Consider the following 24,143-nt stretch of genomic DNA (forward strand, 5'->3'; position numbering starts at 1 on the left):
CCCCAAAATGCCCTCAAATCCTTCAAATAAGGTGAAAACCACCCAGAAACGCCGCCAAAACACGCTCAGGGACACCAAAACATCTCAAACTAACCCCAAAACGTTGCTGAAATCTTCTCAAAGCATTTATGAATCATCAAAACGTCTTGAAACACCCGATTCGCCCCAAAATTCAAATGCATGTCCCAAATCCGAAGAATTTCATCCAAAATGTCCCAAAACATCCAGGTTGCCCCCAAATACCCCAAAATCATCCCAAATGACCCCAAAACCATCCTCAGACTTTGCTTTTTGGGTGGGAAAACATCCGGAAGGGATAAAAAAAACTGCGCATTTTCGTAAATCACCCCCCCAAAACCGGGGAAATTTGATCCCGTTGTCCAAAAAAAGGTATTTTCGCTCCTCGCGCCGTTTTGGGGCCGTTTCAGGGGAAATAAGGCGCGGAGGAGGGTACGGGTGGGGGCGGGGTGTGGTCAAGGTGGGCGGGGCTTATCCTCCGAAGCCCCGCCCTCCAGCCCCGCCCAGTCGAGCCGCCATTCGTCGGGGGCCAGCTGGTGCCGGTGCGTCAGCCAACCGGCGTTGGCCAAGCCTACGAGGGTACGGGATGACGTCACGCCGAGGCGATGACGTCACGCCGAAGTGATGACGTCGTGATGACGTCACGATGACGTCACCTACCGCGTAAGAAGGCGGGGCCGATGACGTCATCCCAGAGCCGCGAGCTCTCGGCCAATGCGGCCCACGGCACCGAGCCCGGAGCTGGAGGGGGGGGGGACAACGGGGACATCGGTGGGGACCCCAAAATCCCATCCTCTGACCCCAAAATCCCATCCCCGGAGACCAAAAAATGTCATCGGGACCTCAAAAAACATCCCCGGGACCCCAAAAACCCAACTTTCAGCCCCAAAATGGCCCCAGGGAGCCCCAAAACCAAGCCCAGGAACCAGGAAAACCACCCCAAAACCAGCCCCCAAAACCATCTGAAAACCCCAAAATCCCCCCAAAATTCCACCCCAGGACCCCAAAAACCATCCCCAAGACCCCCAAAAACCCAACTCTCAGCCCCAAAATGGCCCCAGGGAGCCCCAAAATGAAGCCCAGGAATCAGGAAAACCACCCCAAAACCAGCCCCCAAACCCAACCAAGAACTCCAAAACACCACTGGGAACCCCAAAATCATCTCAAGGACCCCAAAACCACCCTGGAGACCCCAAAACCACCCCAAAGACCCCAAAACCACCTCAGGGACCCCCAAAAACCACCCCAAAGACCCCCCAAACCACCCTAGGGAACCCCAAAACCATCTCAAAAAAAAACACAAAAAAACACCTTGGGGACCCAAAATCACCCCAAATACCCCAAAACCACCTCGGAGCCCCCCCAAAACCACCCTAATGACCCCAAAACCACCCTAGGGACCCCTCCAACCCCCCCAGAACCCCCCAAAACCACCCCAAAGACCCCAAAACCACCCCAAAGACCCCAAAACCACCCTAGGGACCCCTCCAATCCCCCATGAACCCCCAAAACCACCCCAAAGACCCCCAAACCCCCCAGGAGCCCCCAAAACCACCCCAAAGACCCCAAAACCACCCTAGGGACCCCAAAACCACCTCGGGGACCCCAAAACCAATCCAAAGACCCCCCAGAAACCACCTTGGAGCCCCCCCAAAACCACCCTAGGGACCCCCAAAACCACCTTGGAGCCCCCCCAAAACCACCCTAGGGACCCCCAAAACCACCTCGGGGACCCCCCAAAACCACCCCAAAGACCCCCAAAACCACCCCAAAGACCCCAAAAACCACCTTGGGGACCCCAAAACCACCCCAAAGACCCCAAAACCACCCTAGGGACCCCCAAAACCACCCGAAAGACCCCCAAAACCACCTCGGGGACCCCAAAACCACCCCAAAGACCCCCAAAACCACCCCAAAGACCCCAAAAACCACCCAAAGACCCCCCAAAACCACCCTAGGGTCCCCTCCAACCCCCCCAGGACCCCCCGAAACCACCCCAAAGACCCCAAAACCACCTCGGGGACCCCAAAACCACCCCAAAGACCCCCCAAAACCCCCCAGGCCCCCCCAAAACCACCCTAGGGTCCCCTCCAACCCCCCCAGGACCCCCCCAAACAACCCCAAAGACCCCCAAACCCCCCAGGACCCCCCAAAACCACCCCAAAGACCCCAAAACCACCCCAAAGACCCCAAAAACCACCTCGGGGACCCCAAAACCACCCCAAAGACCCCAAAACCACCCCAAAGACCCCAAAAACCACCCAAAGACCCCCCAAAACCACCCTAGGGTCCCCTCCACCCCCCCCAGGACCCCCAAAACCACCCCAAAGACCCCAAAAACCACCCAAAGACCCCCCAAAACCACCCTAGGGACCACTCCAACCCCCCCAGGACCCCCCAAAACCACCCCAGAACACCCCCAAAAACCACCCCAAAGACCCCCAAACCCCCCAGGACCCCCCAAAACCACCCCAAAGACCCCAAAACCCCCCAGGCCCCCCCAAAACCACCCTAGGGTCCCCTCCAACCCCCCCAGGACCCCCCCAAACAACCCCAAAGACCCCCAAACCCCCCAGGACCCCCCAAAACCACCCCAAAGACCCCAAAACCACCCCAGAGACCCCCAAAACCCCCCCAACCCCCCATGGGGACCCCAAAACCCCCCCCGAGACCCCCCGCCCGGCACTCACGGCAGCGGCGCAGGCGGTGCTGCAGGCGGCGCAGGGCAGCACCCATGGGTGCCCCCGGGGGCAGGTCGGGGCCCAGCAGCTCCTCCAGCAGCAGGGCGTGGGCGCAGGCCCGCAGGGGGGTGTCGGGGGGGGCCCCGTGGCGCAGCCCCACCCCCACCCAGCCTATTCGGGGGGGGGGGGGCGGGGGGGGACCCCTCGTTAGGGTGGGGACCCCCCCGTTGGGTTTGGGATCCCCCCGTTGGGTTGGGGACCCCCCCATTGACTTGGGGACCCCCCCATTGGGTTGGCGACCCCCCCATTGGGTTGGGGACCCCCCCATTGACTTGACGACCCCTCCATTGGGTTGGCGACCCCCCCATTGAGTTGGGGACCCCCCCACTGACTTGGCGACCCCCCCATTGTGTTGGGGACCCCCCCATTGAGTTGGGGACCCCCCCGTTGGGTTGGGGACCCCCCCATTTACTTGGAGACCCCCCCATTGAGTTGGCGACCCCCCCATTGGGTTTGGGACCCCCCCATTGAGTTGGGGACCCCCCCATTGACTTGGCGACCCCCCCATTGTGTTGGGGACCCCCCCATTGAGTTGGGGACCCCCCCATTGACTTGGCGACCCCCCCATTGTGTTGGGGACCCCCCCATTGAGTTGGCGACCCCCCCATTGGGTTTGGGACCCCCCCATTGAGTTGGGGACCCCCCCGTTGAGTTGGCGACCCCCCCATTGGGTTGGCGACCCCCCCGTTGAGTTGGCGACCCCACCATTGAGTTGGGGACCCCCCCATTGGGTTGGCGACCCCCCCATTGGGTTGGGGACCCCCCCATTGGGTTGAGGATCCCCCCATTGACTTGGCGACCCCCCCGTTGGGTTGGCGACCCCCCCATTGACTTGGCGACCCCCCCATTGACTTGGGGACCCCCCCATTGGGTTGGCGACCCCCCCATTGGGTTGGCGACCCCCCCATTGGTTTGGGGACCCCCCCATTGGGTTTGGGACCCCCCCATTGGTTTGGGGACCCCCCCATTGAGTTGGCGACCCCCCCATTGGGTTTGGGACCCCCCCATTGAGTTGGGGACCCCCCCGTTGAGTTGAGGACCCCCCCATTAACTTGGGGACCCCCCCATTGAGTTGGCGACCCCCCCATTGAGTTGGGGACTCCCCCATTGGGTTGAGGACCCCCCCATTGAGTTGGCGACCCCCCCAGTTGGGTTTGGGACCCCCCCATTGAGTTGGCGACCCCCCCGTTGAGTTGGCGACCACCCCATTGACTTGGAGACCCCCCCATTGGTTTGGGGACCCCCCCATTGAGTTGGCGACCCCCCCATTGGGTTGGGGACCCCCCCATTGGGTTGGGGACCCCCCCATTGACTTGGCGACCCCCCCATTGGGTTCGGGACCCCCCCATTGACTTGGGGACCCCCCCATTGGGTTCGGGACCCCCCCGTTGACTTGGCGACCCCCCCGTTGGGTTGAGGACCCCTCCCCAATTTGGGGACCCCCCCCCCAAAATTTTGGGGACCCCCCCCACCTTGGCTGGGCCGCAGCACGATGAGGTAGTCGCGGGTGCCGCACTCCGCCGCCTTCCTCAGCTCGGCCACGCTGCGGGGACAAATTTGGGGACCCCCCCCCAATTTGGGGACCCCCCCCCAACTTGGGGACCCCCCCCCAATTTGGGGACCCCCCCCCGGCCCCCAATTTCCAGCCCCCTCCCCCCCCCTTTCCTCACCTCTTGACCAGGCGGTGGAGGGGGGCGCCCAGGTGGAGGCGCAGGCGGGTGCTGGAGCCTGGGGGGGGGGGGGACATTGGGGGGGGACGTTGGGTGACATTGGGTGACACGGGGGTGACATTGGGTGACGCGGGGGTGAGGGGTGACACTGGGTGGCGTGGGGGGGCGTTGGGGGGCATTGGGTGGCGTTGGGTGACGTTGGGTGGCACTGGGTGGCATTGGGTGACACTGGGTGGCACTGGGTGACACTGGGTGACGTTAGGGGGCGTTGGGTGGCACTGGGTGGCACTGGGTGACCCCAGGTGACAAAAGGGTGACATTGGGTGACACTGGGGTGGTGTTGGGTGGCACTGGGTGACACTGGGTGACATTGGGTGACCCCAGGTGACAAAAGGGTGACGTTGGGTGACAATGGGTGGCACTGGGTGGCACTGGGTGGCCCCAGGTGACACAAGGATGAGGTTGGGTGACATTGGGTGACACTGGGTGACACAAGGGTGATGCTGGGTGACACGGGGGTGGCGTTGGGTGACACAAGGGTGAGGTTGGGTGACGTTGGGTGACAAGGGGTGACACAAGGGTGGCATTGGGTGACATTGGGTGACGTTGGGTGACACTGGGTGGCACTGGGTGACGTTGGGTGACCCGAGGTGACAAAAGGGCGATGTTGGGTGACAATGGGTGACACAGGGGTGATGTTGGGTGGCATTGGGTGACGTTGGGTGACGTTGGGTGACACTGGGTGACACAGGGGTGGTGTTGGGTGACCCCAGGTGACAAAAGGGTGACACCGGGTGACGCTGGGTTACACAAGGGTGGCGATGGGTGACAAAAGGGTGACATTGGGTGACAAGGGGGGTGACGTTGGGTGACACTGGGTGACAATGGGTGGCATTGGGTGACACCGGGTGACACTGGGTGACAAAAGGGTGACACCGGGTGGCGTTGGGTGACCCCAGGTGACAAAAGGGTGACATCGGGTGACCCGGGGGTGACACAACGACACTGGGTGACAAAGGGGTGACGTCACGTGACACCGGGTGACCCCAGGTGACCCCTGGGTGACCCCGGGTGACCCCAGGTGACACCCCGGGGTGCCCCCAGCCTCACCGGGCAGCAGCGGCTCGCGGGGGTTGACCTCCTCGGGGCCGGGCACGGGCAGGCCGATGACATCACCGCCGGGGGGCGTGGCCTGGGGCTTGGGGGCGGGGCTTCCCCGCAAGGCCCCGCCCAGGGCGAGGCGGAGGCGGGGCCTGTTGAGGGTGGGCAGGCAGAGGGCCCCCACCGCCCTCACGTTGCAGCCCAGGTGGGCGGCCACCAGCAGGGCCACCAGCACCCAGCTCAGCCTGCGGGGACGTTTCCCATCAGCCCCCGGGGCTCCCCGACCCTTCCCATCAGCCCCTGCGGCGCCCCCATCCCATCAGCCCCCGCGGTTCCCCAGCCAATCGCTGAGCTTCTGCTCCCCATGGGCAAAAACGAAAGTGAAAGTGAAAGTACTCCCCTATCCCATCAGCCCCTGGGGCTCGGAGCCTTCCCATCATCCCCTGGGGCTCCCCATGCGTTCCCATGAGCCCTTGCAGTGCCCCCATCCCATCAGCCCCTGGGGTTCCCCACCCCATGGTCAAAAACGAAAGTGAAAGTACAAAGTGAAAGTAAAAGTCCTCCTGTATCCCATCAGCCCCTGGGGCTCAGAGCCATCCCATCAGCCCCTGGGGCTCCCTGCTCCTTCCCATCAGCCCCTGCGGTGCCCCCATCCCATCAGCCCCCGGGGTTCCCCACCCCATGGTCAAAAACGAAAGTGAAAGTGAAAGTCCTCCCGTATCCCATCAGCCCCTGGGGCTCGGGACCTTCCCATCAGCCCCTGGGGCTCCCCGCCCCTTCCCTTTGATGTGGCCACGCCCACCTGGTAGGCCCCGCCCCCTTTATTAAGCCCCACCCCCTTTATTAGGCACTGCCCCCCTTTATTAGGCCCCCCCATTGACCTTGGGGTCCCACCAGGCCCCGCCCCCTTTATAAGCCCCGCCCCATAGACCACGCCCACCCTTTAGGCCACGCCCCCTTCGTCCGACCACACCAACTCCGATAAGCCCCGCCCCCTTCGCTAAGCCCCACCCCCTCCATTCCCCCCCATTGACCCCATGGACCCGCCAAGCCCCGCCCCCTTTCCCAGGCCACGCCCCCTCCGTTAAGTCCCGCCCCTTTGTGTGGCCACGCCCCCCTAAGCCCCGCCCCTCTCACCAGGGCCGCCCCTCCAGCAGGGGCAGCAGCAGCAGCGCCAGCAGCAGCCCCACGGCGTTCACCAGCGTCTCCTGCCCAGTATAAACCAGTAAGAACCAGTACAAACCAGTATGGACCAGTACAAACCAGTATGGACCAGTACGGACCAGTATGGACCAGTACCGGCCAGTATGGGCCAGTACGGACCAGTTACAGCTCCCAGCTCCCAGCCAGTTCCCTTCCCAGTGCTCCCAGTATGAACTGGTTTGCCCCCCAGTGCTCCCAGTATGAACCAGTTCCCCTCCCAGTTCCTCCCTTTCTACCCAGTATGAACTGGTTCCACTTCCAGTAAGCCCAGTATCAACCAGTTGCCCTCCCAGGTCCTCCCAGTGTTCCCAGTTCCCCTCCCAGTGCTCCCAGTATGAACTGGTTCCCCCCCCAGTGCTCCCCAGTATGAACCAGTTCTCCTCCCAGTAAGCCCAGTATGGACAAGCTCCCCTCCCAATACCTCCCAGTTCCCCTCCCAGTAAGCCCAGTATGAGCCCATTGCCCTCCCAGTACCTCCCAGTGCTCCCAGTTCCCCTCCCAGCGCTCCCAGTACGAACCTATTCCCCTCCCAGTACGAACCAGTTCCCTTCCCAGTGCTCCCAGTATGAACCAGTTCCACTCCCGGTGCTCCCGGTACCAACCAGTTGCCCTCCCAGTTCCTCCCAGTGCTCCCAGTTCCCCTCCCAGAGCTCCCATTACAAACCAGTTGCCCTCCCCTCATCCCACTCCCACCCCCAGCGCTCCCAGTCCCTCCCAGTAACCCCAGTGACCCCTCCCAGTCCCTCCCAGTGACCCCACCCACCACCCCGCTCCTTCCCAGTCCCCTCCCAGTCCCTCCCAGTCCCTGCCAGTGCCCCCCAACCCCCCCCAATCCCTTCCCAGCGCCCTCCCCAGCCCCTCCCAGTGCTCCCAGTTTGTCCCAGTCCAAACCAGTCTCACCTGGCTGCCGTCCTTGGCGCTCACCTCGGCCGCGTTCTCCCTGCGGGCCTGGTGCACGGCCACGGCCGCCCGCGTGGCCCCGCCCGCCACCGCCACCGCGCTCTGGGGACACCAGTTGGCTCCCAGTATGAACCAGTAACGACCAGTACCACCCCAGTGCCTCCCAGCGCCACCAGAACGGCAGCCCAGTAGCTCCCAGTATCACCCAGTACCGCCCAGGGGCACCCAATGGGACCTTAATGGCACCCAGTGGCACCCAGTGCCTCCCAGTAACACCCAGTGCCTCTCAGTAACACACCAGTAGCTCCCAGTAACACCCCAGTAGCTCCCAGTGCCACCAGAACGCCACCCCAGTAGCTCCCAGTATCACCCAGTATCGCCCAGGGGCACCCAATGGGACCTTAATGGCACCCAGTGCCTCCCAGTAACACCCCAGTGCCTCCCAGAAACATCCCAGTAGCTCCCAGTAACAACCCAGTGCCTCCCAGTGCCACCATAACACCACCCCAGTAGTTCCCAGTATCACCCAGTATCGCCCAGGGGCACCCAATGGGACCCTAATGGCACCCAGTGGCTCCCCAGTGCCTCCCAGTAACACCCAGTAGCTCCCAGTAACACCCCAGTAGCTCCCAGTAACAACCAGTACCACCCCAGTGCCTCCCAGCGCCACCAGAACGGCAGCCCAGTAGCTCCCAGTATCCCCCAGTATCGCCCAGGGGCACCCAATGGGACCCTAATGGCACCCAGTGGCTCCCCAGTGCCTCCCAGTAACACCCAGTGCTTCCCAGTATCCCCCAGTATCTCCCAGCATCCCCCAGTATCCCTTTGCCATCACCCCAGTACCCCCCAGTATCTCCCAGTACTCCCCAGTATCCCCCAGGACCATTCCAGTACTCCCCAGTATCTCCCAGTATACTCCCAGTGTTCCCCAGTACCCCCCCAGTACCTCCCAGTACCCCCCAGTACACCCCCAGTGCCCCCCAGTATCTCCCAGTACCCCCCAGTATCTCCCAGTATCCCCCAGTATTCCCCAGTCACACCCCAGTATCTCCCAGTACCCCCCAGTACCCCCCCAGTGCCTCCCAGTACCCCTCTAACACCTCCCCCAGCCCCCAAACCCCGCCCCCAAGCCCCCAGGCCACGCCCCCAAGCCCCCAAGCCCCGCCCCCAACCCCACAAGCCCCGCCTCCACGAAGCCACGCCCCCTATGACATCACCCCCACCCCCAGGCCCCCCAACCCTGCCCCCTCCCACCCCAAACCCCACCCCCAACCCCCAAACCCCGCCCCCAACCACCCCAAGCCCCGCCCCCAACCCCCAAAACCCACAGACCCCGCCCCCAACCCACAGGCCACGCCCCTACGCCCCCAAACCCCGCCCCCAACCCACCAAAACCCCACCCCGAACCCCCAAACCCCGCCCCCAACCACCCCAAACCCCGCCCCCAATCCCCCAAACCCCGCCCCCAACCCCTCGAGGCCACGCCCCCTATGACGTCACACCTTGGCGACGGCGGCCACGCCCAGCAGCAGAGGCCCCGCCCCCCCGCAGCCGGGCGCCAGCAGCTCCAGCAGCAGCCCCGCGTCGTTGATGACGTCAGCAGCCAGCCTGCAAGGGGGCGGGGCCACCGAGAAAGGGGGCGGGGTTAGCGCAAAGGGGGCGGGGTTAGCGCCGAGGGGCGGGGTTTAGCGCCAAGGGGCGGGGTTTAGCGCCGAGGGGCGGGGTTCACGGGAGGTCACGTGACTCACCGCCACTGCTTGGCCTCGCAGTCCAGGGAGGGTCTGTGGGGGAGGGACCAGTATAAACCAGTATGGACCAGTATGGACTGGTACCAACCAGTATAGACCAGTATAAACCAGTACGGATCAGTACAGATCAGTATAAACCAGTATGGCCCAACATAAACCAGTATGGCCCAATATAAACCAGTATGGACCAGTACAGACCAGTATAAACCAGTATGGACCAGTATGGACCAATATGGACCAGCATAGTACAGTACAAACCAAGCCAGTATGGACCAGTATGGACCCATACAGACCAGTACCAACCAGTATGGACCAGTACCAACCAGTATAAAGACTGGTACCAACCAGTATGGACCAATATAGACCAGCACAAACCAAACCAGTATAGACCAGTATAGACCAGTATGGACCTGTACAGACCAGTACCAACCAGTACAGACCAGTATAAACCAGTATGGGCCAGTATAGACCAGTATGGCCCAGTACAAAGCAGTACATACCAGTATATGCCAGTATAGACTGGTATGAATCAGTATGGACCAGTACATGCTTATCTAGGCCAGTATAGACCAGTACATACCAGTATAAACCAATATGAACCAATATAGACCAGCACAAACCCATATAACCAATACACACCAGTATAAACCAGTATGGACCAGTATAAACCAGTATAGACTAGCACAGACCCCCTATAACAAATATAGACCAGTATAAACCAGTATGGGTCAGGATAAACCAGTACGGACCAGTAGGGACTGGTATGGACCAAGAAGGGCCCCAGTGATAACCAGTAACAACCAGTAGCCCCTCCCAGTGCTCCCAGTAACACTTCCCAGTACATCCCAGTAACCCAAGTGAACCCTCCCAGTAACTCCCAGTAATCCCAATAATCCCTCCCAGTGCTCCCAGTAACTTCCAGTAACCCCAATGACCCCTCCCAGTCCCTCCCAGTAAGCCCAATGACCCCTCCCAGTCCCTCCCAGTGCTCCCAGTCCCTCCCAGTCCCCCCAGTGACCCCTCCCAGTCCCTCCCAGTCCCCCCAGTGACCCCTCCCAGTCCCTCCCAGTAACCCCAATGACCCCTCCCAGTCCCTCCCAGTGCTCCCAGTCCCTCCCAGTGCCCCCAGTGCTCACCCCTGGAGCCAGGCGAAGATGATGCGCGTCACCATCCCCACCCCATCTGCGGGGACACAATTTTGGGGTGAAATCCGCCAATTTTGGGGCACCCCAAAAGATTTAAATCAAAATCATGAAATTTTGGGGTGAAATCAGGGAAATTTGGGGGCGAGGAAACTTTGGGGTGAAATCCGGAGATTTTGGGAATTAAGCCGGGAGGGAAAAAGGATATGGGAAAATTTTGGGGATAATGAGAGCGGTTTGGGGTGAAATCAGAGAGATTTGGGAAAAAAAGAGAATTTGTGAATGAAATTAGGGAATTTTGGGGTGAAATCAGGGAGATTTGGGAATGAAATCTGGGGATTTTGGGGTGAAATCAGAGAGATTTGGGGAAAATACAGAATTTCAGAATGAAACCTGGAAATTTTGGGGTGAAATTGCTGAGATTTGGTAAAAAATGTAGAATTTGGGAATTAAATCTGGAGATTTTGGGGTGAAATCAGGGAGACTTGGGGAAAATCTAGGATTTGGGAATGAAATCAGGGAATTTTGGGGTAAAATCAGGGAGATTTGGGAAAATTCAAAAATTGGGAATGAAATCTGGGGATTCTGGGGTGAAATTGGTGAGATTTGGTAAAAAATGTAGAATTTGGGAATGAAATCTAGAGATTTTGGGGTGAAATCAGAGAAATTTGGGATAGAAATGGGATTTGGGGAGTGAAATTAGGGAATTTTGGGGAGAAATCATGGAAATTTGGGAAAAATTGGGAATAAAATCAGGAGATTTTGGGGTGAAATCGGGGAGATTTGGGAAAAAGGAGACTTTGGAAATGAAATCTGAAGATTTTGGGGAGATTTGGGAAAAATATAGGATTTGGCAATGAAATCTGGAGATTCTGGGGTGAAATCAGAGAGATTTGGGGAAAAAAGAGAATTTGGGAATGAAATCTGGGGATTTTGGGGTGAAAGCAGGGAGATTTGGGAAAAATACAGAATTTGGAAATGAAATCAGGAGATTTTCGGGTGAAATCAAAGAGATTTGGGATAGAAATGGGATTTGGGGAGTGAAATCATGAGATTTTGGGGTGAAATCACGGAATTTTGGGGTATAAAAGAATTCGGGGAGGTAAATCAGGAGATTTTGGGGTGAGAAAGGGTGATTTTGGGGCAGAAAAGAAAGGTTTTGGGGTCACCAAATTGAGGGGAAACCTGAGCGTTTTGGGGCCAAAATAAAAAACTGGAGGGGGACGAGGGGAGATTTGGGGTGAAACCAGGGGATTTTAGGAGCCCTAGACCTGATTTTGGGGTGAAAAAGAGAGATTTTGGGGTGAAAATGAAGGATTTGGGGTCGCCACATTTTGAGGGGTTTTGGGGCCACTACCGGAGATTTTGGGGCCAGAATGAAAAACTGAGGGGGAATGAGGGGACATTTGGGGTGAAATCGGGGGTTTTTGGGGGTGCCGGAGCTGATTTTGGGGTGAAAAAGGAGGATTTTGGGGGTGAAAATGAAGGATTCAGGGTCGCCACATTTTGAGGGGTTTTGGGGCCACTACCGGAGATTTTGGGGCCAGAATGAAAAACAGAGGGGGGACGAGGGGATGTTTGGGGTGAAACTGGGGGTTTTTGGGGGTGCCGGAGCCGATTTTGGGGCGAAAAAGGGGGATTTTGGGTGGACTCACCGCGCAGCACCCAGGTGAGGGTGGCCCCGGTGGCGGTGGCCGCGCTGTCCCCGACCCCCACGGTCTGCAGCACGGCGCGGGTGGAGAGCGTCCCGGTCACCGTGCTGCACAGCGCCTGCCAGTACGGACCAGTACAAACCAGTAAGGACCAGTATAAACCGGTATAAACCAGTATGGGCCAGTAGCAATAACCAATAAGGCTCTGCTCCCTCCCAGTAGCTCCCAGTGCTCCCAGTAAGCCCTCCAGACCCCAGGACACCCCTCAGGGTGCTGCACAGCGCCTGCCAGTACGGACCAGTACAAACCAGTAAGGACCAGTATAAACCAGTATAAACCAGGATGGACCAGTAGCAATAGCCACTAAGGCTCAGATCCCGCCCAGTAGCTCCCAGTGCTCCCAGTAAGCCCTCAAGACCCCAGGACACCCCTCAGGGTGCTGCACAGCGCCTGCCAGTACGGACCAGTACAAACCAGTAAGGACCAGTATAAACCAGTATGGACCCGTATTGTCCAGTATTGATAGCTACAAAGGCCCAGATCCCGCCCAGTAACTCCCAGTGCTCCCAGTAAGCCCTCCAGACCCCAGGACACCCCTCAGGGTGCTGCAGAGTGCCTGCCACTAGGGACCAGTATAAACCAGTAAGGACCAGTATAAACCAGTATAAACCAGTATGGGCCAGTAGCAATAACCAATAAGGCTCTGCTCCCTCCCAGTAGCTCCCAGTGCTCCCAGTAAGCCCTCCAGACCCCAGGACACCCCTCAGGGTGCTGCACAGCGCCTGCCAGTACGGACCAGTACAAACCAGTAAGGACCAGTATAAACCAGTATAAACCAGTATGGGCCAGTAGCAATAACCAATAAGGCTCTGCTCCCTCCCAGTAGCTCCCAGTGCTCCCAGTAAGCCCTCCAGACCCCAGAACACCCCTCAGGGTGCTGCAGAGTGCCTGCCACTAGGGACCAGTATAAACCAGTAAGGACCAGTATAGGCCAGTATAAACTGCTAGGAACCAGTATTGATAAATGCTAAGGCCCAGATCCTTCCCAGTATCACCCAGTGCTCCCAGTAAGCCCTCAAGACCCCTCAGGGTGCTGCACAGTGCCTGCCAGTATGGGCCAGTATAAACCAGTAAGGACCACTATAAACCAGTAAGCATCAATAATCCTACTAGCCATAACCAGTAGGGCTCTGCTCCCTCCCAGTAACTCCCAGTGCTCCCAGTAAGGCTCTAGGCTGCTGAAATGCCCCTCGGGGTGCTGCACAGCGCCTCCCAGTAAGCACCAGTACAAACCAGTAAGAACCAGTAAAAACTAACTTTCTCCTGTCACCTCCCAGTCCCTTCCCAGTCTATCTCAGGGCCTTCCCAGTCCCTCCCAGTCTCCCCCAGTCCCTCCCAACCCCCTCCCAGCGCTCCCAGTCCCCTCCTATACTGCTCCCAGTGCCCTCCCAGTATAAACCAGTCCCTCCCAGTCCCCCCCAGTTCCCTCCCAATCCCCTCCCCACTGCCCCCCGGTCCCTCCCAGTGCCCCCAGTCCCCTCCCAATCCCCTCCCAATCCCCTCCCAGTGCTCCCAGTCCCCTCCTATACTGCTCCCAGTGCCCTCCCAGTGCCCTCCCAGTATAAACCAGTCCCCCCCAATCCCCTCCCAATCCCCCCCCAGTCCCCTCCCAGTGCTCCCAGTCCCCTCCTATACTTCTCCCAATCCCTCCCAGTCCCTCCCAGTCCCCCCCAACCCCCTCCCAGTCCCTCCCAGTATACACCAGTCCCCCCCAGTGCCCTCCCAGTATAATCCAGTCCCCCCCAATTCCCTCCCAATCCCCCCCAGTCCCCCCCAGTCCCTCCCAGTCCCCTCCCAGTCCCCCCCAGTCCCTCCCAGTCCCCTCCGAGTGCCCCCCAACCCCTTCCCAGTCCTTCCCAACCCCCTCCCAGTGCTCCCAGTCCCCTCCTATACTGCTCCCAGTGCCCTCCCAGTATAAACCAGTCCCCCCCCACCCCCTCCCAGTCCCCCCCAATCCCCTCCCAGTCTCCCCCAATCCCCCCCAACCCCCCCCCCAATCCTCCCCAGTCCCTCCCAGTACCCTCCCAGTATAAACCAGTCCCTCCCAGACCCCCCCAACCACCTCCCAGTACCTCCTAGTATATACCAGTCCCCCCCAATCCCCCTCCCAGTCCCCTCCCAGTCCCCCCCAATCCTCCCCAGTCCCTCCCAGTCCCCTCCCAGTATAAACCAGTCCCCCCCAGTCCCCCCTCAATCCCCTCCCAGTCCCCTCCCAGTGCTCCCAGTCCCCTCCTATACTGCTCCCAGTGCCCTCCCAGTATAAACCAGTCCCTCCCAGTCCCCCCCAATTCCCTCCCAATCCCCTCCCCACTGCCCCCCGGTCCCTCCCAGTGCCCCCAGTCCCCTCCTATACTGCTCCCAGTGCCTCCCAGTGCCCCCCCAGTATAAACCAGTCCCTCCCAGTCCCCCCCAATCCCCTCCCAGTGCTCCCAGTCCCCTCCTATACTGCTCCCAGTGCCTCCCAGTGCCCCCCCAGTATAAACCAGTCCCTCCCAGTCCCCCCCAATCCCCTCCCAATCCCTCCCAGTCCCCTCCCAGTGCTCCCAGTCCCCTCCTATACTTCTCCCAATCCCACCCAGTCCCCTCCCAGTCCCTCCCAGTCCCCTCCCAGTCCCTCCCAGTCCCCCCCAACCCTCTCCCAGTCCCTCCCAGTATACACCAGTCCCCCCCAGTGCCCTCCCAGTATAAACCAGGCCCTCCCACTCCCTCCCAATTCCCCCCCAGTCCCCCCCAGTCCCTCCCAGTCCCCCCCCAGTGCCCCTCAATCCCCTCCCAGTCCCTCCCAGTCCCCTCCCAGTGCTCCCAGTCCCCTCCTAAACTGCTCCCAGTGCCCTCCCACAATAAACCAATCCCTCCCAATCCCCCCCAATCCCCTCCCAGTCCCCTCCCAGTGCTCCCAGTCCCCTCCTATATTGCTCCCAGTGCCTCCCAGTGCCCCCCCAGTATAAACCAGTCCCTCCCAGTCCCCCCCAATCCCCTCCCAATCCCTCCCAGTCCCCTCCCAGTGCTCCCAGTCCCCTCCTATACTTCTCCCACTCCCTCCCAGTGCCCCCCAACCCCCCCCCAAGCCCCTCCCAGTGCCCTCCCAGTATAAACCAGTCCCTCCCAGTCCCCCCCAATCCCCTCCCAATCCCTCCCAGTCCCCTCCCAGTGCTCCCAGTCCCCTCCTATACTTCTCCCACTCCCTCCCAGTGCCCCCCAACCCCCCCCAGCCCCTCCCAATCCCCTCCCAGTATAAACCAGTGCCTCCCAGTCCCTCCCAATTCCCCCCCAGTCCCCTCCCAGTATAAACCACTCCCTCGCAGTCCCTCCCAATCCCCCCCAATCCCCCCCCAGTCCCTCCCAACCCCCTCCCAGTGCCCCCCCAGTCCCTCCCAGTGCCTCCCAGTGCTCCCAGTACCTGCAGGCTGTCCCAGCCCTGGTACCTCCCGTAGTCCCCGCTGACGCTCTCGGGGTACCCCTGGGGCAGCAGCAGCCGCTGGGGGGGGGGAGGGGGGGGGGGGGGGGGAGGGGCGGGGTCACGACCCCCGCCCCTCCCCCACCCCCACCCCCCCCTCTTTGTGCCCCTCCCCCACCCCCCCCTTGTGCCCTTCCCCCACCTCCGCCGCCCGCCGCAGCCCCTCCCCCACCCCTCCCCCCTCCCCCTCCCTCGCCCCTCCCCCCCCGGGGAGCCGCCGCAGCCCCTCCCCCACCCCCCCCCGCCCCTCCCCCACCCCCTCCCCCACCCCCCCCCCCCGGTACCGGGCGGCCTCGCGGCGCCCCCAAAGCTCCCGGACCAGGGGGGGGGAGGGGGAGGGGGAGGGGGGGTGGGGGAGGGGCTGCGGCGCATCCCCGGGGGGGGAGGGGGGGGAGGGGGGAGGGGGAGGGGGGAGGGGGGAGACGCCAGGAGGAGACGCCGCCATCGGGGGGGTGTTGGGACTCTATGGTCACGGGGAGGGCGCGCTAGGAGGGAGGGGCTCCGGGACTCTATGGTCATGGGGAGGGAGCGCTGGGTAAGTCCTCCAGGACTCTAAGACAAAGGTCCTCCAGGACTCTGTGGTCACTGCAGGAGGAGTCCTCCAGGACTCTATGGTCGCCACGTGGGCGCTCTGGGAGAGAGGTCCTCCGGGACTCTATGGTCATTGCATGAGGAGTCCTCCAGGTCTCTATGGTCACCGTTTGGACTCTCTAGGAGGGAGGTCTTCCGAGACTCTATGGTCACGGGGAGGGCGCTCTGGGAGGGAGGTCTTCCAAGACTCTATGGTCACCGCGTGGGCGCCCTAGAAGAGAAATCCTCCAGGACTCCATGGTCACTACGTGGGCGCTCTGGGAGGGAGGTCCTCCGGGACTCTATGGTCACGGTTTGGATTTTCTAGCACGGAGGTCCTCCACGTCTCTATGGTCACTGCGTGGGCGATCCGGGAGAGAAGTCCTCCAGGACTCGATGGTCACTGCAGGAGGAGTCCTCCCAGACTCTATGGTCGCTCCTCAGGTTACACTAGGTGGTCCTCCACGTCTCTATGGTCACTACTTGGGCGATCCGTGAGGGAGGTCTGCCGGGACTCTATGGTCATCGTTTGGACTCTCTAGGAGGGAGGTCCTCCGGGACTCTATGGTCAGGGGGAGGGCGCTCTGGGTAAGTCCTCCAGGACTCTATGGTCGCTCCTCAGGTTACACTAGGAGGTCCTCCAGGTCTCTATGGTTACTGCGTGGACATTCTAAGACAAAGGTCCTCCAGGACTCTATGGTCATGGGATGGACTTTCTAGAAAGGAGGTCCTCCAGCACTTTATGGTGACTCCGTGGGCTCTCTGGAAGGGAGGTCCTCCAGGACTCTATGATCATTGCTTTCATCCCTAGGAAGAAAGGCCTCTAGGACTCTATGACCATGGGGTGGACTTTCTAGGGGGAAGGTCCTCCACATCTCTATGGTCTCTGCATGGACTGTCTAGGAGGAAAGTCCTCCAGGACTCTATGGCCACTCCTTGGGTTGCATCGAGAGGTCCTCCAGCACTCTATGGTTTACCGAAGTCCTCCACGTCTCTATGGTTGCCAGCAGGGCACCACGTGTCCAGGGGACACTCTAGCCCCCCCCCCCCCCACTCTCTATGGTCCCTCCCCCCCAAGGAGGCCACGCGCAGCCACGCCCACAGCTCCAAGCGCTTTATTGGGGGGGGGAGGGGCAGGGGGCGGGGCCAGAGCACCCAGCAATCACCGGGGGGCACCCATGGGTGGCACGGGGCACCCTGGGCTTCAACCGACGCCGACGCAAAGCCAACGGTGGTCCTCCAGGGGGGCGTTGGCCAACCACCAAGACCCAACGTTGGCCATAGAGCACCCATGGGTGGTCAGGGAGCACCCATGGGTGCTGGGAGAGGCTTTGGAGCACCCCAGGACATCAAGAAGCACCCATGGGTGCCCACGGTCTTCACCTAACACACCCACAAAGGGGCCCACGGTCCTCCAAGTTGACGTTGGCCAACCCCCAAGACCCACCGTTGGCCGTAGAGCACCCGGGGTCGGTCTGGGAGCACCCATGGGTGCCGGGGGTGGCTTTGGGGCACTCCACGATGTCAATGGGCACCCATGGGTGCTCAAGGACCACCATGGGCTTCATCTAACTCATGTAGAAAGGGCTCCATGGTCCTCCAAGGTGGCGTTGGCCAACCCCCAAGACCCAACGTTGGCCATAGAGCACCAGGGGTTGGTCGGGGAGCACCCATGGGTGGTGGGGGTGGACTGAGGCACCCCACGATTGCAATGGGCACCCATGGGTGCTCAAGGACCACCATGGGCTTCACCTAACACACACACAAAGGGTCCCATGGTCCTCCAAGTTGACGTTGGCCAACCCCCAAGACCCAACGTTGACCGTAGAGCACCCGGGGTTGGTCGGGGAGCACCCATGGGTGCTGGGGGTGGCTTTGGGACACCCCACGATGTTAACAAGCACCCATGGGTGCCCACGGTCTTCACCTAACACACACACAAAGGGTCCCACAGTCCTCCAAGGTGGCGTTGGCCAACCACCAAGACCCAACGTTGACCATAGAGCACCAATGGATGGTCAGGGAGCACCCATGGGTGCTGGGAGTGGACTGAGGCACCCCATGATTTCAACAAGCACCCATGGGTGCCCACGGTCTTCACCTAACGCACCCACAAAGGGTCCCACGGTCCTCCAAGTTGACGTTGGCCAACCCCCAAGACCCACCGTTGACCGTAGAGCACCCGGGGTCGGTCGGGGAGCACCCATGGGTGCCGGGGGTGGCTTTGGGGCACCCCACGATGCCAACAGGCACCCATGGGTGCTCAAGGACCACCATGGGCTTCATCTAACTCATGTAGAAAGGGCTCCATGGTCCTTCAAGGTGGCGTTGGCCAACCCCCAAGACCCAACGTTGACCGTAGAGCACCCGGGGTTGGTCGGGGAGCACCCATGGGTGCCGTGGGTGGCCTTGGGGCACTCCATGGTGTCAACAACCACCCATGGGTGCCCACGGTCTTCACCTAACACACCCACAAAGGGTCCCACGGTCCTCCAAGGTGCCGTTGGCCAACCCCCAAGACCCACCGTTGGCCGTAGAGCACCCAGGGTTGGACAGGGAGCACCCATGGGTGCTGGGAGTGGCTTTGGAGCACCCCAGGACATCAAGAAGCACCCATGGGTGCCCACGGTCTTCACCTAACACACCCACAGAGGGTCCCATGGTCCTCCAAGGTGATGTTGGCCAACCCCCAAGACCCACTGTTGACCGTAGGGCACCCGGGGTTGGTCGGAGAGCACCCATGGGTGCTGGGGGTGGCTTTGGGACACTCCACGATGTTAACAAGCACCCATGGGTGCTCAACGACCACCATGGGCTTCATCTAACTCATGTAGAAAGGGCTCCATGGTCCTCCAAGGTGGCGTTGGCCAACCCCCAAGACTCACCGTTGGCCGTAGAGCACCCGGGGTTGGTCGGGGAGCACCCATGGGTGCTGGGGGTGGATTGAGGCACTCCATGATGTCAACAAGCACCCATGGGTGCCCATGGTCTTCACCTAACACACACACAAAGGGTCCCACGGTCCTCCAAGTTGACGTTGGCCAACCCCCAAGACCCACCGTTGGCCGTAGAGCACCCGGGGTTGGTCAGGAAGCACCCATGGGTGCTGGGGGTGGCTTTGGGGCACTCCACGATGTTAACAAGCACCCATGGGTGCTCAAGGACCACCATGGGCTTCATCTAACTCATGTAGAAAGGGCTCCATGGTCCTCCAAGGTGGCGTTGGCCAACCCCCAAGACCCAACGTTGGCCATAGAGCACCCGGGGTCGGTCTGGGAGCACCCATGGGTGGTGGGGGTGGACTGAGGCACCCCACGATTGCAATGGGCACCCATGGGTGCTCAAGGACCACCATGGGCTTCACCTAACACACACACAAAGGGTCCCATGGTCCTCCAAGTTGACGTTGGCCAACCCCCAAGACCCAACGTTGACCGTAGAGCACCCAGGGTTGGACAGGGAGCACCCATGGGTGCCGGGGGTGGCTTTGGAGCACCCCAGGACGTTAACAAGCACCCATGGGTGCCCATGGTCTTCACCTAACACACCCACAAAGGGTCCCACGGTCCTCCAAGTTGACGTTGGCCAACCCCCAAGACCCACCGTTGGCCGTAGAGCACCCGGGGTCGGTCTGGGAGCACCCATGGGTGCTGAGAGTGGCTTTGGAGCACCCCAGGACATCAAGAAGCACCCATGGGTGCCCACGGTCTTCACCTAACACACCCACAGAGGGTCCCACGGTCCTCCAAGTTGACGTTGGCCAACCCCCAAGACCCACCGTTGACCGTAGAGCACCCGGGGTCGGTCGGGGAGCACCCATGGGTGCCGGGGGTGGCTTTGGGACACCCCACGATGTCAACAAGCACCCATGGGTGCTCAACGACCACCATGGGCTTCATCTAACTCATGTAGAAAGGGTTCCATGGTCCTTCAAGTTGACGTTGGCCAACCCCCAAGACCCAACATTGGCCGTAGGGCACCCGGGGTCGGTCGGGGAGCACCCATGGGTGCCGGGGGTGGCTTTGGGGCACCCCACGATGCCAACAAGCACCCATGGGTGCCCACGGTCTTCACCTAACACACCCACAAAGGGTCCCACGGTCCTCCACGTTGACATTGGCCAACCCCCAAGACCCACCGTTGGCCGTAGAGCACCCGGGGTCGGTCGGGGAGCACCCATGGGTGCCGGGGGTGGCTTTGGGGCACTCCACGATGTCAATGGGCACCCATGGGTGCTCAAGGACCACCATGGGCTTCATCTAACTCACGTAGAAAGGGCTCCATGGTCCTCCAAGGTGGCGTTGGCCAACCCCCAAGACCCAACGTTGACCATAGAGCACCCGGGGTTGGTCGGGGAGCACCCATGGGTGCTGGGAGAGGCTTTGGAGCACCCCAGGACATCAAGAAGCACCCATGGGTGCCCACGGTCTTCACCTAACACACCCACAAAGGATCCCACGGTCCTCCAAGTTGACGTTGGCCAACCCCCAAGACCCACCGTTGGCCGTAGAGCACCCGGGGTCGGTCGGGGAGCACCCATGGGTGCCGGGGGGCGGGGTTGGGGGGGGGGGGGGCTCAGCTGATGTAGACGCGGTGGAAGTCGTGGGCGCCGAAGGCGGCGTTGCACTTGGGGCACTTGCGCTGGCGGGTGTCGTAGCGGCTCTTGACGCACTCGAAGCAGAAGACGTGGAAGCACTTGGTGAGGACGGCGTCCTTCTTGCGGGCGTTGCAGCACGGGCACGTCAGGCGGGCCTGGGGGGGCGGGGCAAGATGGCCGTCAGCCCCGCCCGGGCACCCATGGGTGCCGCCGGTGCACCCCAAGGTCCTGGGGATGCAGCCACGGTTCTCCAGACCCCACCCGTGGGTGCTAGGATCCAACCCGTGGGTGCTACGACCCAACCCCAAGGTGCTCCAGACCCAACCCAGGTCCTCTGACCCCACCCAAGGGTGCTCCAACCCCACCCATGGGTGCTAGGACTGAACCTCGAGGTCCTCCAGCCCCATCTAACGTCCTCCAACCCCACCCATGGGTGCTACCACCCAACACCAAGGGCCTCCAGACCCAACCCAGGTCCTGCAACCCCACCCATGGGTGCTCCAACTCAACCCCAAGGTCCTCCAACCCCACCCATGGGTGCTCCAACCCCATCCCAGGTCTTCCAACTGCACCCATGGGTGCTAGGACCCAATCCCAAAGTCCTCCAACCCCATCCCAGGTCCTCCAAGATCAACTCAAGAGCCCTCCAACCCCACCCATGGGTGCTCCAACCCCACCCATGGGTGCTCCAACCCAACCCATGGGTGCTCCAACTCAACCCCAAGGTCCTCTAGACCCATCTAAGGTCCTCCAACCCCACCCATGGGTGCTAGGACCCAACCCCAAGGTCCTCCAAGCCCGTCCCAGGTCCTCTGACCGCACCCAAGGGTGCTCCAACCCCACCCATGGGTGCTAGGACTGAACCTCGAGGTCCTCCAGCCCCATCTAACGTCCTCCAACCCCACCCATGGGTGCTACCACCCAACACCAAGGGCCTCCAGACCCAACCCAGGTCCTCCAACCCCACCCATGGGTGCTAGGACTCAACCTGAAGGTCCTCCAGAGCCACCCATGGGTGCTCCAACTCAACCCCAAGGTCCTCCAACCCCATCCCAGGTCCATGACCCCACCCATGGGTGCTAGGACCTAACCCCAAGGTCCTCCAACCCCATCCCAGGTCCTCCAAAGTCAACTCAAGAGCCCTCCACCACCACCCATGGGTGCTACAACCCAACCCCAAGGTGCTCCAGACCCATCCCAGCTCCTCTGACCCCACCCAAGGGTGCTCCAACCCCACCCATGGGTGCTACAACCCAACCCCAAGGTCCTCCAGACCCAACCCAGGTCCTCATACCCCACCCATGGGTGCTAGGACTCAACCTGAAGGTCCTCCAGACCCACCCATGGGTGCTCCAACTCAACCGGAAGGTCCTCCGACCCCACCCATGGGTGCTAGGACCCAACCCCAAGGTCCTCCAAGCCCACCCATGGGTGCTCCAGTCCCACCCATGGGTGCTACGACCCAACCTGAAGGTTCTCCAACCCCATCTAAGGTCCTCCAACCTTCACCCAAGGTCCTCCAGCCCCACCCATGGGTGCTACCACCCAACCCCAAGGTCCTCCAACCGCACCCATGGGTGCTAGGACCCAACCCCAAGGTCCTCCAGCCCCATCCCAGGTCCTCCAAAGTCAACTCAAGAGCCCTCCAACCCCACCCATGGGTGCTCCAACCCCACCCATGGCTGCTGCGACCCCACCCCAACCCCCTCCAGCCCCCTCCACGTCCCCCCAACCTCCCCCCAAGGCCCTCCAACCCCCCCCGCTGCTTCCCCAACCCCCCGACCGGGACCTCCCGGCCCACCCCCGTCCCCCAACCAGCACCCATGGGTGCTCCCCGCCCCGCACCCGGTACTCCTTGATCTCCTCCTGCAGGATCTGGTCGGCGTCGGCGTACACCTCCACCTTCCGCTGCTTCTCCAGCTTCCGGCGCAGCCGCGACAGCTCCTCCTGGGGGGGGGGGTGGGGGGTGACCCACGGCACCCATGGGTGCCCCCCCCCTCTCCCCCCCAGACCCCTATAGAGCCCATATGCCCCCGAAGGGACCCCCGGAAGCCCGAATTTGCCCCCTTCAGAGCCCCTCAGATCTCCTATAGGTTCCCCCAGACCCCCCCTACAGGCCCCCCAGACCCCCTAAATGTCCCCCCCAGACCCCTATAGGTCCCCACAGCCCCCTATAGCTTCCCCCAGACACCCTATAGGTCCTCACACCCCCCCTATAGGTGCCCCCAGACCCCCATAGGTCCCCATGCCCCCCAGAAGGACCCCCACACCCCCTATAGGTCCCCCCCCGGACCCCCCATAGGTCCCCCTGCCCCCTATAGGTCCCCCCAGGCACCCCCCCACGTCCCCACAGACCCCCTATAGATCCCCATAGCCCCCCTATAGGTGCCCCCAGACCCCTATAGGGCCCCCCAGACCCCCTATAGATCCCCATAGACCCCCTATAGGTTCCCCCAGACCCCCTATAGATCCCCATAGCCCCCATATAGGTACCCCCAGACCCCCTATAGGTACCCCCAGACCCCCTATAGATCCCCATAGCCCCCATATAGGTACCCCCAGACCCCCTATAGGTCCCCATAGCCCCCCTATAGGTACCCCCAGACCCCCTATAGATCCCCATAGCCCCCCTATAGGTACCCCCAGACCCCCTACAGATCCCCATAGCCCCCATATAGGTTCCCCCAGAACCCCTATAGGACCCCCACACCACCTACAGACCCCCTATAGGTACCCCCAGACCCCCTACAGATCCCCATAGCCCCCCTATAGGTCCCCCCAGACCCCCTATAGGTCCCCCCAGACCCCCTATAGGTCCCCCTACCCCCTATAGGTACCCCCAGACCCCCTATAGGTCCCCATAGCCCCCATATAGGTACCCCCAGACCCCCTATAGGTACCCCCAGACTCCCTATAGATCCCCATAGCCCCCCTATAGGTACCCCCAGACCCCCTATAGGTCCCTATATCCCCCATATAGGTACCCCCAGACCCCCCATAGGTCCCCATAGCCCCCCTATAGGTACCCCAGACCCCCTATAGATCCCCATAGACCCCCTATAGGTTCCCCCAGACCCCCTATAGATCCCCATATAGGTACCCCCAGACCCCCTCTAGGTCCCCCCCCAGACCCCCTATAGGTCCCCCTGCCCCCTATAGGTACCCCCAGACACCCTATAGGCGCCCCCAGACCCCCCACAGACGCCCCCAGCCCCCCCATAGACGCCCCCACACCCCCATAGCCCCCCCCAGCCCACCCATAGGTCCCCCCCCAGGACCTATAG

At 61.5% G+C, this 24,143-nt stretch overlaps 2 protein-coding genes across 2 annotated transcripts in view; both read right to left on the reverse strand.

Moving 5' to 3' along the window:
* Window positions 1-336: 336 nt before the first annotated feature.
* RUSF1 (RUS family member 1) lies at window positions 337-20,521 on the reverse strand (the record flags this gene model as incomplete). The annotated part of the gene is made up of 16 exons (XM_082781650.1): window positions 337-589; window positions 679-759; window positions 2,709-2,870; window positions 4,232-4,302; window positions 4,430-4,487; window positions 5,540-5,775; window positions 6,668-6,738; window positions 7,634-7,735; window positions 9,136-9,241; window positions 9,382-9,414; window positions 10,518-10,563; window positions 12,179-12,293; window positions 15,636-15,713; window positions 15,835-16,002; window positions 19,148-19,257; window positions 20,350-20,521. 16 exons carry the CDS (start codon window positions 20,519-20,521, stop codon window positions 474-476), a joined length of 1,725 nt encoding a protein of 574 aa, XP_082637776.1. The 3' UTR covers window positions 337-473.
* A 179-nt stretch (window positions 20,522-20,700) lies between these two features.
* The window catches only part of RNF40 (ring finger protein 40), a gene marked incomplete at its 5' end in the record, with an annotated part of 30,031 nt that continues 26,588 nt past the window's right edge, over window positions 20,701-24,143 (reverse strand). The window contains 2 exons of the mRNA XM_082781538.1: window positions 20,701-21,014; window positions 22,705-22,806. Of these exons, the coding sequence (XP_082637664.1) occupies window positions 20,838-21,014; window positions 22,705-22,806 (279 nt within the window). The 3' untranslated portion in view covers window positions 20,701-20,837. The remainder of the gene's footprint in view (window positions 21,015-22,704; window positions 22,807-24,143) is intronic.

The sequence above is a fragment of the Aythya marila genome (assembly GCF_965140915.1).
Source record: "Aythya marila genome assembly, chromosome: 31".
NCBI lineage: Eukaryota > Metazoa > Chordata > Aves > Anseriformes > Anatidae > Aythya > Aythya marila.